The sequence below is a fragment of the Capricornis sumatraensis genome, chromosome 20 (assembly GCF_032405125.1).
Source record: "Capricornis sumatraensis isolate serow.1 chromosome 20, serow.2, whole genome shotgun sequence".
NCBI classification, from domain to species: Eukaryota; Metazoa; Chordata; class Mammalia; order Artiodactyla; family Bovidae; genus Capricornis; species Capricornis sumatraensis.
The window spans coordinates 20,428,307-20,438,892 of NC_091088.1; the positions used below are offsets into that span (position 1 = coordinate 20,428,307).

The 10,586-nt window shown below is 59.8% G+C and overlaps 1 protein-coding gene across 1 annotated transcript; it reads right to left on the reverse strand.

Moving 5' to 3' along the window:
* Positions 1–730: 730 nt before the first annotated feature.
* VPS9D1 (VPS9 domain containing 1) lies at positions 731–10,195 on the reverse strand. The gene is made up of 15 exons (XM_068992571.1): positions 10,096–10,195; positions 8,780–8,855; positions 7,385–7,477; positions 7,103–7,265; positions 5,457–5,568; positions 5,322–5,384; positions 4,964–5,016; positions 4,768–4,855; positions 4,575–4,660; positions 3,798–4,246; positions 3,447–3,576; positions 3,039–3,247; positions 2,728–2,812; positions 1,412–1,516; positions 731–1,272 (listed from the first exon to the last, which is right to left on the reverse strand). Exons 1-15 carry the CDS (start codon positions 10,192–10,194, stop codon positions 1,179–1,181), a joined length of 1,905 nt encoding a protein of 634 aa, XP_068848672.1. The 5' UTR covers position 10,195; the 3' UTR covers positions 731–1,178.
* Between the last annotated feature and the right edge of the window lie 391 nt (positions 10,196–10,586).

Genomic DNA, 10,586 nt, shown 5'->3' on the forward strand with positions numbered 1-10,586 from the left:
AAAGCCAGCTCTGCTCTGGGAGGTGTGGCCTGGAGGAGGCAGTCACCTCCTCGTGCCTCACTTTCCTCATGGTCTCCTGCAGAGCCCTGGGATAATGTGCACACAGGATGCACAGTCAAGTCCAACTGAGCCTTTCCTAGGGACCTGCCCACTCCTCCCATGATGGGCCTCTGCCGTGGTAGGGCGAACCACCCACCTCCTTCCCTGGCAGATGCTGTCTGGGGCTGCGGCCAGGCCACCTGTCTTGTGTTCTCCAGGGGCCCCTGGGTGTGCTGCCCACCTGGAGAGCAAAGCTGACTCCAGAGAACTCTTCAGAATAAGTGCTCCAGGCTTAGATCCTGCCCAGTGATGACCTCTGACCCTACCAACCCGCTAGGCCCCACAGAGTGTGTCTAATGCTACAGTGAGTGGCCCCTGCAAGAGCCCATCCCTGGGCAGAGGGTTGGGAGGCAGGGTGAGTTTGGCAATGGCCCCCTGGGCTCTCTGGGACTGTCTGGTTCCTGCCAGTCAGCCAGGAGTGGCTGTACTGTCCAGGCCTTGGGCTGGCCAGTGGGATGGGGAGCAAATGAGCCACGTGGAGGGAGATGCCAGTCACCTTTTTATTTCCAGTTGGGTCAGTGGCTGCCCAGGGGCCTGTAACAGTTTGTGGGCAGGTGGTGGGCTACAGACAGGTGCTGACCCAGGCTTCGCACCGACCCCAAAGGGGCTGAGTGGGGGATGGGGATTGGTGGGGGTCTCAGGATTTCCATCCCTACCACCAAGGGTGAAGTGTGGCTCAGAGGTCCCAGACATGGGTAGATGCCCTGGGGACACTTGGGCCTCCAGGACAGAGTGGTCAGTGTCCAATAAATAAACAGCATGGTCTGAACCCACCTGGGCCTCGGGCCTCTGTGGGGGTGATCAGCTCTCTTCTCGATTCAGACAACAACCTGGCTCAGGGGGCTCCGAACGTCACGGGAATGTAGGGGAGAAGAGCTGCCCTCGGCCAGGCCCACAGCCCCCTCAGTCCTTGTGCTAGCTGTCAGCGGCCCAAGCTGCCAGATGTTCATCCTACCAGGAGCAGAGGGGCCTCCCTGAGCCCTGGGGCCGAAGTCAGGCTGGGGCAAGAGCTCCTCCACGGCTGGCCTGCTGCCCCGCGCAAGTGCCTCCTGGCCAGTCCTTGGCCGGCTGGTCCTCCACTACTTGCCCAGGGCCCGCCGGGGCAGCAGCTCCACGTAGCTCAGGGCGCTCTGCAGGGATGTCAGGCAGTAGCCCTCCTCTCCAATCAGGTACCTGCGTGGAGGCGACACCGGCACCTGTCACTGGAGGGGCTGCAGGGCAGAACCTCAGTGCTGAGGTCCCACAGAGGCTGTCGGGGTCGCTTCTGGGCCACATGCTGAGGGTGGGGCAGGGACGGGCTCGAGGACCCCACCTCTCATGGATGAACTCCTCCAGGGCTGCACACTCCGACACCAACTGAGGGAGGCCACTTTTCAGCGCCACAAAGGACAGGATGGGCAGCAAGTCATCAGCACCACTGTTGGGGAGACACACATCCAGCCAGGAGGCTCCAGGGACCTGGGTAGGGGGGCCTGCTGAGTCCCCAAAAGCCTGAAGCTCCAGCTCAGTTCTTGGAGCAGCCTTGAGCTTGCTGGCTGCTCACTGTGCTCCTCCCACCCACTGGACGCATGGGATAGGGGGAGGGCTTGGATCAGCATGACAGACAATCTGGGAGCACTGAGGCCATCCTGAATGGGGACCCTGTGCTGCAGAGCCCAGGGCTGGACCAGGGAGGAACCGTTCCTCATTCCTGTGCACTTGCCCGAGCCCAAGGACAGGCGGCTGGAGTGGGAGGCCCATGTTCCCAGGCACCCTATTCACTCCTGGGATCAGGATCACTCATTTGCCATGTCTGGTATCCCAGATCTGATGCAGGACGCTTCTCAGTGAGGGAGTCCCTGGGGGATGGTCAAAACCCCAGTGAAGGCCCCACGGGTCAGTGGTCTCTGCCAGAAGCATGAAGGCACAGGCCAGGGACTTCTGTTCCCACTTCCCTGGGAGCCACACACCTGCACAGACACTCACCACCTCTCTGGCTCCTCAGAAATCCTGAAGGAGCTTATGTGGGGACTGGCACTCTGAATACTTTTAGTTCTGGGACCCTTTCACCTGCAACAACTTTTTTGGAGGCCAGATGGTAAAATGGTGAAAGCAACCCCAGGCCTCTGCACAGGTAGGTGCCACAACCTGCCCACTCGGGTGCAAGCACAGGTGCCTTCAGGGCAACCCTGGTCTCTGGCACAGTGTAGCAGGAGGCAGAGCCCTGGCAGGGAGGGTTCACCAGTACCAGGGCAGGAGACTGCCAGCTCTAGGCTGGCCCAGGTGAGTTAAGGCAGGACACGGTGGGGAAGGCCCCTACCTGCCTCCAGAGTATGGGCAGAGACTAAGGAGGCTTCCCCAAGTGTGAGACAGAGTGAGACAGAGGGGAGGCACAGGCTTCAAGAATGCCACTGGAATACAGAGGGTCAGGGCCCTGCCGTCTGCAGGGCTGGAGCCAGGGGTCTTTGGTGGGAAAGGGCCATCCTGTCCTTAAGGAGAAGCAAGACGGAACCCCAAGCGCCCAGTGCCGGGGCAGGGTGAAGCGTTTCTGCTTCCCTGAGCCTCTGAAGGCATTCACAGACAGGCCCAGCGCGCCGCCCCCCCCCGCGCCCCCCCCCCACCTCACAATGGCATCCTTCTGGGACTCACATAGCGGCGATGCCAGGCTGCAGCGCAGTCTCCCGAGCCCGGTAGTAATCTTCCGCACAGGAGCAGATGATTCGCAGGGCCCGAACTATGGCGCAGAAGCAAGGCTTCGGGTGAGGGGGTGGGGACGGCGTCCCAAACCGGCCCGGGGCACCACCGCACCCCCACCCCGTGCAGGACTGGGCAGGGCAGGACCGCTTCTGTCCCAAGGGACTCCTCCCAACCAGACGGGACCAGGCTGTGGCTCAGAGGTGCAGACTCAAGGTGCCCCGTGGGACGGGACACTGCTCTCCCTTCCCAAACCGCCCCCTCACCAATGCACTCCAGTTTCTTCTGGGGGCAGCTCTCCAGAACCAGCAGCCCCAGCTCCTGGGCTGCGGCGCAGTAGGGGTAGGGGCCCGCTCCCGCGGCCTCGGGGTCCTGCGGGAGGAGCCTGGTGGGGACACCGACGGCCGCCGGGGGCGCATTCCTGTACAGCTCCATGCTCCGGCTCAAGGCCGCCTCCCGCAGGCGGTGAACGCTCCTGGGGTGGAGAGGGGCCAGGTTCAGCGGCGAAGACCCCGGCCCCGGGGCAGACAGAGACCCTGCTGGGGGAGCCGGCCACGCCCAGAATCCTGGACGGTGGGCGTGGCACCGCCTGCGAACCAGAAACACCTGAGGCTGTGAAGGGAAGGCGCCCGCCGAGGGAAGCACCCAGGTGGACCTCAGGGTCGGGGGCCCACCTGTAGACGGCCAGCAGCAGGGGCCACAGTGGGGAGAAGAACGGCTCCTCGATGCAGGCCAGGCAGCGGTCCTTGGAGGCGGCCGTGTTTAGGCCTTCAAAAGCCAGGAGGGTGAGCGAGAGCAGCCTGTCTGCCGGGAGCAGAGCCGGCTCAGCGGGGACCTCCAGCCTCGCCCCGCAGAGACAGCCTCCTCGGGGTGGGCCTCGCCGCAGGTTGCTTCTGGGCTCCTTGGGAGGGCGCTCTGCCTGGCCCTGCCTCCCCTCCCCTTGAAACCCTGCGGCCTGGTGAGCCCTCATCCCTGGGGTCACAGGGTCACATGCAGCCGCCCAAGCGCCCGTCTTGGGGCCTCACCGATGGCGTCGTGTATGTCCTGCACGGTGCCCTTCAGCTGCTCCAGCATAGGCTCCTTCCTCACCCCTGGGGTCTGGAGCTCAGGCCGCTCTCCAGGGCCCCGGCCCCTCCTCTCAGGAGGAGCCAAGAACTGTTCTAGATCCTCGAAGGAGCTGTCCTTGCCCAGCAGCTGGGGTGAGGGAGGCCCTGCGGGGCTGCCGGGGCGGGGTGGGCTGGCGCATGGGCCGTCCGAGGGCCTTGGGGCCGGGCTGGGCTCCAGCGGGGAAGGCATGCAGTAGAGGCTCTGAGAAGGCCGGAGCCTCCGGCTTCCAGGAGCCAGCAGCCCATCGGCGTCAGGGGGCAGGGAACAGCAGCCGGGGGCGGCGCCCTTGCTCACGATGGGGTACAGCGCCCGGTACACCGCGCACTGGAGCTTCTTCAGGAGCTGGGAGATGGGGTGGTCGGGAACGCTGTGAGTGGGGTAGAAGCAGTGTAGAGGGCAGTCCCGTAGGGCTGGCGGCTGCAGCCTCCTCACCAGGCTCTGGGGTGGGGGCTACAAATCCTGCCCAACCCCCTCACCCACTGGTCATGTTGCCCTACTGTGAGGTGTTTCAGAGAAGGGACTGATGGATAAACCTTGTGGGCAAATGTCCCGCCCCCTAAGAAGGCAGAAGGCCTGTGAAAGGCCATCAGGGGCCTACTGCCCCTGCAGTCACCCCAGACCTCCCCCTCCTTCCCACTTAATCCTTTCCTCTGCCAGCAGCCTGCAGCCTGCTGGAGGGAGATGAGGCCTGATACCTGAGCAGGTGGGAGACCAGGCTGGTCACCAGGGACAGGTCCCCTGGGCTCCTCTTGAGCTTGGCCTTCCAGTGCTTTGGCCAGTCCTGCAGGACAGGAGCCCTTGGGAGAGAGCCCCCGGAAGCCCCTCCTCCCTCACCAAGGCTGCATCCCGGGGACTAGACCTTCCCAGCCCGCCCTGCCCAGCACTCACATGGTCTTGCTCGTACTCCAGGATGGCAGCATAGAGGGCCCGCTGCTCCCGCTCCTCGGGGGTCAGGGCAACCTGGCTGCAGAACCTCCTGGAAGGAAGGACAGGTCTGAGGACCTCAGGGCTGGACAGGCAGGCGTGGGAGCCCCCACCTGCTCCCCCACCCCCCGAAGTCCTGGGACCCAAGGCAGGGACGCACTTGTTGGCGGCCTCCTGGAGCCGCAGCCGGCGCTCTTCCATCTTCCTCTGCAGCTGGGGCAGCAGAGTTAAGGCCCTTTCTGAGTGGCATGTATGGACCCCTGGCGTCCCTGAGCCCTGCTGGACACGGGCCGGCGGGGTGGGTGGAAGAAGGCAAGTCCTAGTTGACCTGAGAGGGGTGGAGAGGAGTCTGTGGGTGCTGGGAGGGGCAGGGCGGCCTGTGCAAAGCCCAAGAGGCAAGAGGAAGCAGGCTGGGCAGGAACCACTGCTCCCTGCCCCCCCAACAAGGATGCTGGGCTCTGGCACCTCTCCTCCCTCAGCTTAAGCCTCTGGACCCCAAGGCTGGATGGAAAGGATACTGTGTCCTCCCGGGCCTTAGCGATCACCAGGTTCTCCATCATCTGGCGCTGCAGGGACAGGGTCTAGGACAGGAAGAGGGAATAAGGCCTGCCCCCCTGGCACCCCCACTCCACATGGTCCTGGGCCCCACTCACCAGGGATGTCTTCTGCATGGCCTGGCTGGGGTCCAGCCGGGCCATCCGGGCCTCATAGGCAGCCTTCAGCTTCTGATTCTGCAGGGAGGCCTCTTCCAGGGGTGTCAGCTCCCTGAAATGTTGACAAGTTGCTGGCCAGGCTCCAGGAAGCCCGCAAACCCTCCAGTCATCTGAGGACCCCTCCTGACCCTCCCCTGAGGCCCTAAAGTGAGGAGGTGGTAATGGGGGCCAGCAGGAATGTAAAGGAAAGAGGATGTCTGGGGTGGATAGGAGACACCTGCCCCCTGAAATATGGCCCTACTGCCTGGACTCCAGACCTTTAAGCAACTCAGTCATTTGAGTTTCTGAATAGCATGAAACTCTCTGAAGGCACCATGTGGGCTAAATAGCTAGTTTGCAGCCCACGAAAGGGAGGTCACAGTACTCTGTAACAGCCACTGACAGCCCTCTCACCATCCAAAGTTTCAGTCTAATATCTTCCTGCTTTCATGGGTGGGAGGAGGTAGGCTGTGGGGCACAAGACTGTCCTGGGATGGGAGTCGGTGCCTGGCCCTGCCCCAGAGCAGCACATGCAGAGACAAAGTGAGCAGTGGCTCAGAACCTGCAGCAGGAGGAGCCCATCCCCTTGCCTACCCTGCTGGGGTTCTGGCATTTGTGTCTTGGGGTCTTTCATCAGCTCTAGAAAGAAAATTGTCTTTCTCTCTTCAAATAATGCTCCTCTTACATTTTCTTTGTCATCTGTTTCTGGATAGACCTTCCATGTCTTTTTCATCTTTTCTTTTTGTGTGTGTGAGCCGTTCAGGAAAACCTTTAACCTTTTATTTAGTTCTCTAATTCTCTTCAGCTATGTCCACTCTGCTGTCACAAACTTGTACACTTCTTTTTGGGTCCACGTGTGTATTTTTACAGGAGAATATAATTTGTTTCCATTGTTTTTGATTAGTTTTTTAAAAAATTCAGTATTTCTTATTACTACTTGGTTCTTGCTGCTGCTGCTAAATCACGTCAGTCGTGTCCGACTCTGTGCGACCCCATAGACAGCAGCCCACGAGGCTCCTCTGTCCCTGGGATTCTCCAGGCAAGAACACTGGAGTGGGTTGCCATTTCCTTCTCCAACGCATGAAAGTGAAAAGTGAAACTGAAGTCGCTCAGTCGTGTCTGACTCTTAGCGACCCAATGGACTGCAGCCTACCAGGCTCCTCCATCCTTGGGGTTCTCCAAGCAAGAGTACTGGAGTGGGGTGCCATTGCCTTCTCCGACTTGGTTCTTATTTGACCTCTATTAGAAACAAGGGTCAGGTTTTACAGTTTCTTGTTCCCTAAAGGTATTTTAAAACTTTCTTTTTATTTCTCTGACTATAGAGAGCATGACTGTGTTATAATCCGTGTCCCATAACTCTATCTGAAGAGTTTTCAGCTGTGCTTCTGCTACTGCTCAAACTTCTTTTTGTGCATGGTTGTCTTTGACTACGTACCACTCATTTCATGGAAGCTGAAGGTGCTTTTCTCCAGAGACAATTTGCATTTGCTTCTGCTAGGCACCAGGTTATTTCCATTCTAGGGTTCTTTTTGACTAAAGCCACCACAGTTATCTCACTGTGCCTCCAAACCCAGGCTCAGCCCACAGGCCGTGCTGTCCCATCTTACTTCTTAGAGCTTTGTGACTCCACGACCTGAAGCTTCTGGAAGATCTCAGGTGGCAGGAACGGAGAGAGCTTCCCTCCCTCATCTGAGTATACCCGGCGGTGTCGACTAGCAGGGGAGGGCACGGGCGCAGCCACAGGCATGGCTGGCCTCAGGCATGTTTTCCCTGTAAGACACGCACAGTCAAGGATCCGAATAGGGGCCCCACATTCCACAAAGGAGAGGCAGACTGAGCTGGAGGGGTGGAAGTGGATGACCCAAGAAAGCTTTCTGCTGGACACCCACCAAGCTTGGCAGCTGTTGACTGGGCCCTCTCCAGACACTGCTCGGCCAGCTTCAGCATCTTTGAGGTATCAGAGGTCACAGTTTCCCCAGCTTCTGGGGAGCAAGTGACAAAAAAGATGGTTACCATCCCCTCTGTCACTGGTCAGATTCTCGCTGAGATACAAACAAAGGCACCCCCCTCCTCATCTCGGACCACCTGCCCTCTATGTGGCTATCCTGTCCTTCTGCCTGGACCACCAGAGCCTTTTCTCTAACTAACCTGGCCTTTTCTCCCCACGGACAGTTTCACACGTACTTACGGCCCCTCCTCCAGGCGGGCCCTGCAGACAGTGTGGCTGTTTCACAGAAATCATTTCCTTGTCCATCTCCAGCCCTCCACCCTGCATCCCATGCACCCCGGGGGCATCTGTTCTCTGCTCTGCACTCCCTCCTCTGGAATCGCTCCTGTCAGCAAACTCAGGCTGGAGGGGCTGCCATCTGACAGCCTCCCATGGACCCCACCAGCCCCAGCTCCTGACCCACCTCCTACTGCCTTCAGGGCCAGCCCCTCACTATACCCTAGTTCAGCTGCCAGATTTCTACTCATCCACTCATGTGCTACCCTTCTCCAAGGGTCCCTGACCCCTCATAGTCTTTCCTCTGGGACATCCCCTCAGGGCCTCTCCCACTGTGCCCTACTCCTATGCACAAAGCTCTGCTGAGCTCCCCAGGGCAGTGCTCACTGTGGGGACAGCCACCTCCCCCTGACCATGCCAGGGTGCCACACACCTGGAGCAGACCATGCCCATGATGGAGGCCTCAGCTCCTGCCACCTCCTGCTCGCTGGCTCCCAACCCACCCCCGCACCTCACTGTCCCCTGAGAAAGTCTGCTGAGGCAGATCTTTAGAGAACATCCCCCAAGCCCTTCACTTGCCCACCTCCCGGCACTCCCACCACTGCTGTCCCCACTGTGGGTACCTCCTGGAGGCTCTGCTGTCATGCTGGCCTCTGCTCACAAAGCATCCATTGAGCTTCTCCTCATGCCAGAACAGCCCCAGGCCTACCCAAGGCCCTGCCTGCCCCAACTGCACCTCCCTCTCTCCAGAAGGCCTTGTATCTGACGCCCTCTTCACTGCAGGGCCTCTGGGCTGCCCCCAGCGCCAAGCCATCGTGCAATTCACTCCTCCCAGGATTGGGGTTCAGTGGTCAGTCTGTGGTCATGTCCCCAACCATCTCCATCGCCTGAGTCACAGCAGCCGTCCCTTCCTGCTCCATGTCACACTCATGCTGAGTGTTCAGGTGTTCATCTGCTAATGACCAGGCAGGTAGGACATGGGACACACCCAGGTCTGGGGCCCGGAGACCCATTAAAGGCCAAGATGTCCACAGTCTGGGCAGCACAGGAGAAGCTGTACCTTTAGTGGCCTCCACTTCTTCCAGCAGCACCTGGGAGATGTAATGGATGCTCCTCAGGTATTCTGTATATGCCTCCTGAGCCCAGGGAAGAGAAATGACATAGGCCATGCCATTAGAGGCAAATAATTCCATCATGCCTGCTTGGTGCCCTTTTGAAAACAGCAACCATGGTGCCTGCTTATCTCTGAGATACACTTGCATTATCCCAGCTGGTTAGCTGGTACCTGCTTTGCCTGGGGCACAGAGAATAACCCTTTCTTCTAGACTTGAAGCTGGTGTCACTCCTTTCTCTTCAGCACGGAAAGGAATGGAGGTTCTCATTCAGTGGGTCAAGGAAGCAGCACTGGCGGGTGCTGCCGTTTCCACTCTATGCAACAAGTTCTTTTCCTGTATAACTCAGGGGCCATTCATTCAGTGGCTTTAAAGAAATATTTCCTGGGAGGTGAATCAGGGACTGTGTTGAGAAATCTTAGGGTCACTTTCTGACTCAGTCTGGGAAAACCCTTTCCTGAACCCCAGTGTAAGAATTCCCCGGGCACGCAGGAGTCTATGCCACTAGAATGCTGGCACTTTCAAACATGTGACCCTCCTGGTCAGGGCTGCCTGACAGAGCTCAGGGCATTTGGAATGATAGCACGGAGCTTTGTTTTTTGTTTCGTTGCATTCCAGTTCTCGTTACTCACCTTTGTCTACACTTCAGATAAAGATAAAATGGGTTCCGGGAAGGATTTCTGACTTGTGGGGGCATTTGCTGCCCTAGGATCCCGACTTGGGAAAGGAAACGGATGGAAGACCTGAACGCCTCTTCCCTTCGGCGGCCCAGAGTGGCTCCGCCGGCTTTTCCACGCGGTTGCCACCCTTAGAATTAACACCCATTCTCAGAAACAAGCCGCACCCCTCCCCCGCCGGCACTTCCTACTAAACAAGCTCTGAAGGCGACTGGAAAGCCGCAGTTAACCTCTTCTGCGTACCGTCCTCTTTGGGAATCTGACTAAATCTACAGGGCCCGCCTCCAAACTACACAAACACACTGGACTGTCTGCCAGATACACTTTGGAGGGCTGCTTCACGGAACCTCCTGAGTCCCTTCACAAATAAAAACGCCTCGGCTCCGACCGAATTGCTAAACAGACGGGGAAAAAAACAAAAAAATGTCGGGAGCTGTCCAAGGTCACGGCCTAAGCCGGAGCCGGCACACCGGAGTCTTCAGAGAGGCCTGGAGGTGCCCTGCCCGCGGCCCCGCCCTCGCCCACGCCCACCAGGCAGGTCGCAGATCGGCGACCGCCCCCGCCCCGCTCTGCTCCGCCCGCCTTACCCGGGGCCGGTTGCCCGTGTCCAGCTCGATGGCCCCGTTGGCCAGCTTCATGGCGCATTGCAGTGGCTTCACAGAGCCGTCCCCGGCCGCAGCGGCCATGGCGGCGGCGGCCGAGGGGCGGGGCGGCCGGCTCGGGACCCGGAACGCAACGTGTGCAGGACCAGGTGCCGCCCGAGCCTAGGACCATCGGAAAAGGCGGTACCAGCAAGGGCCCACTTCCGGCAGCCCCTCCCCGCCGGCGCGCTGCGCGCTGCGCCCTTTGCTCCTGGGGCCGAAGGGGTAGAGGTGGGGGTGACGGAGCTCTCAAATAACCTCCTTAGGCTGTAGCCAAAAGCGTGTAAGTGCAACTACTGCTGCCCGCACTCCACGTTGGTGACAGGCCAATCGCGTAGACCGCGTCCCTTACCCTCAGGCCGTGCTGCTCTGCCCTCACTGCGCCCCTCCCCTCCTCACTGCGCCCCTCCCCTCCTCACTGCGCCCCTCCCCTCCTC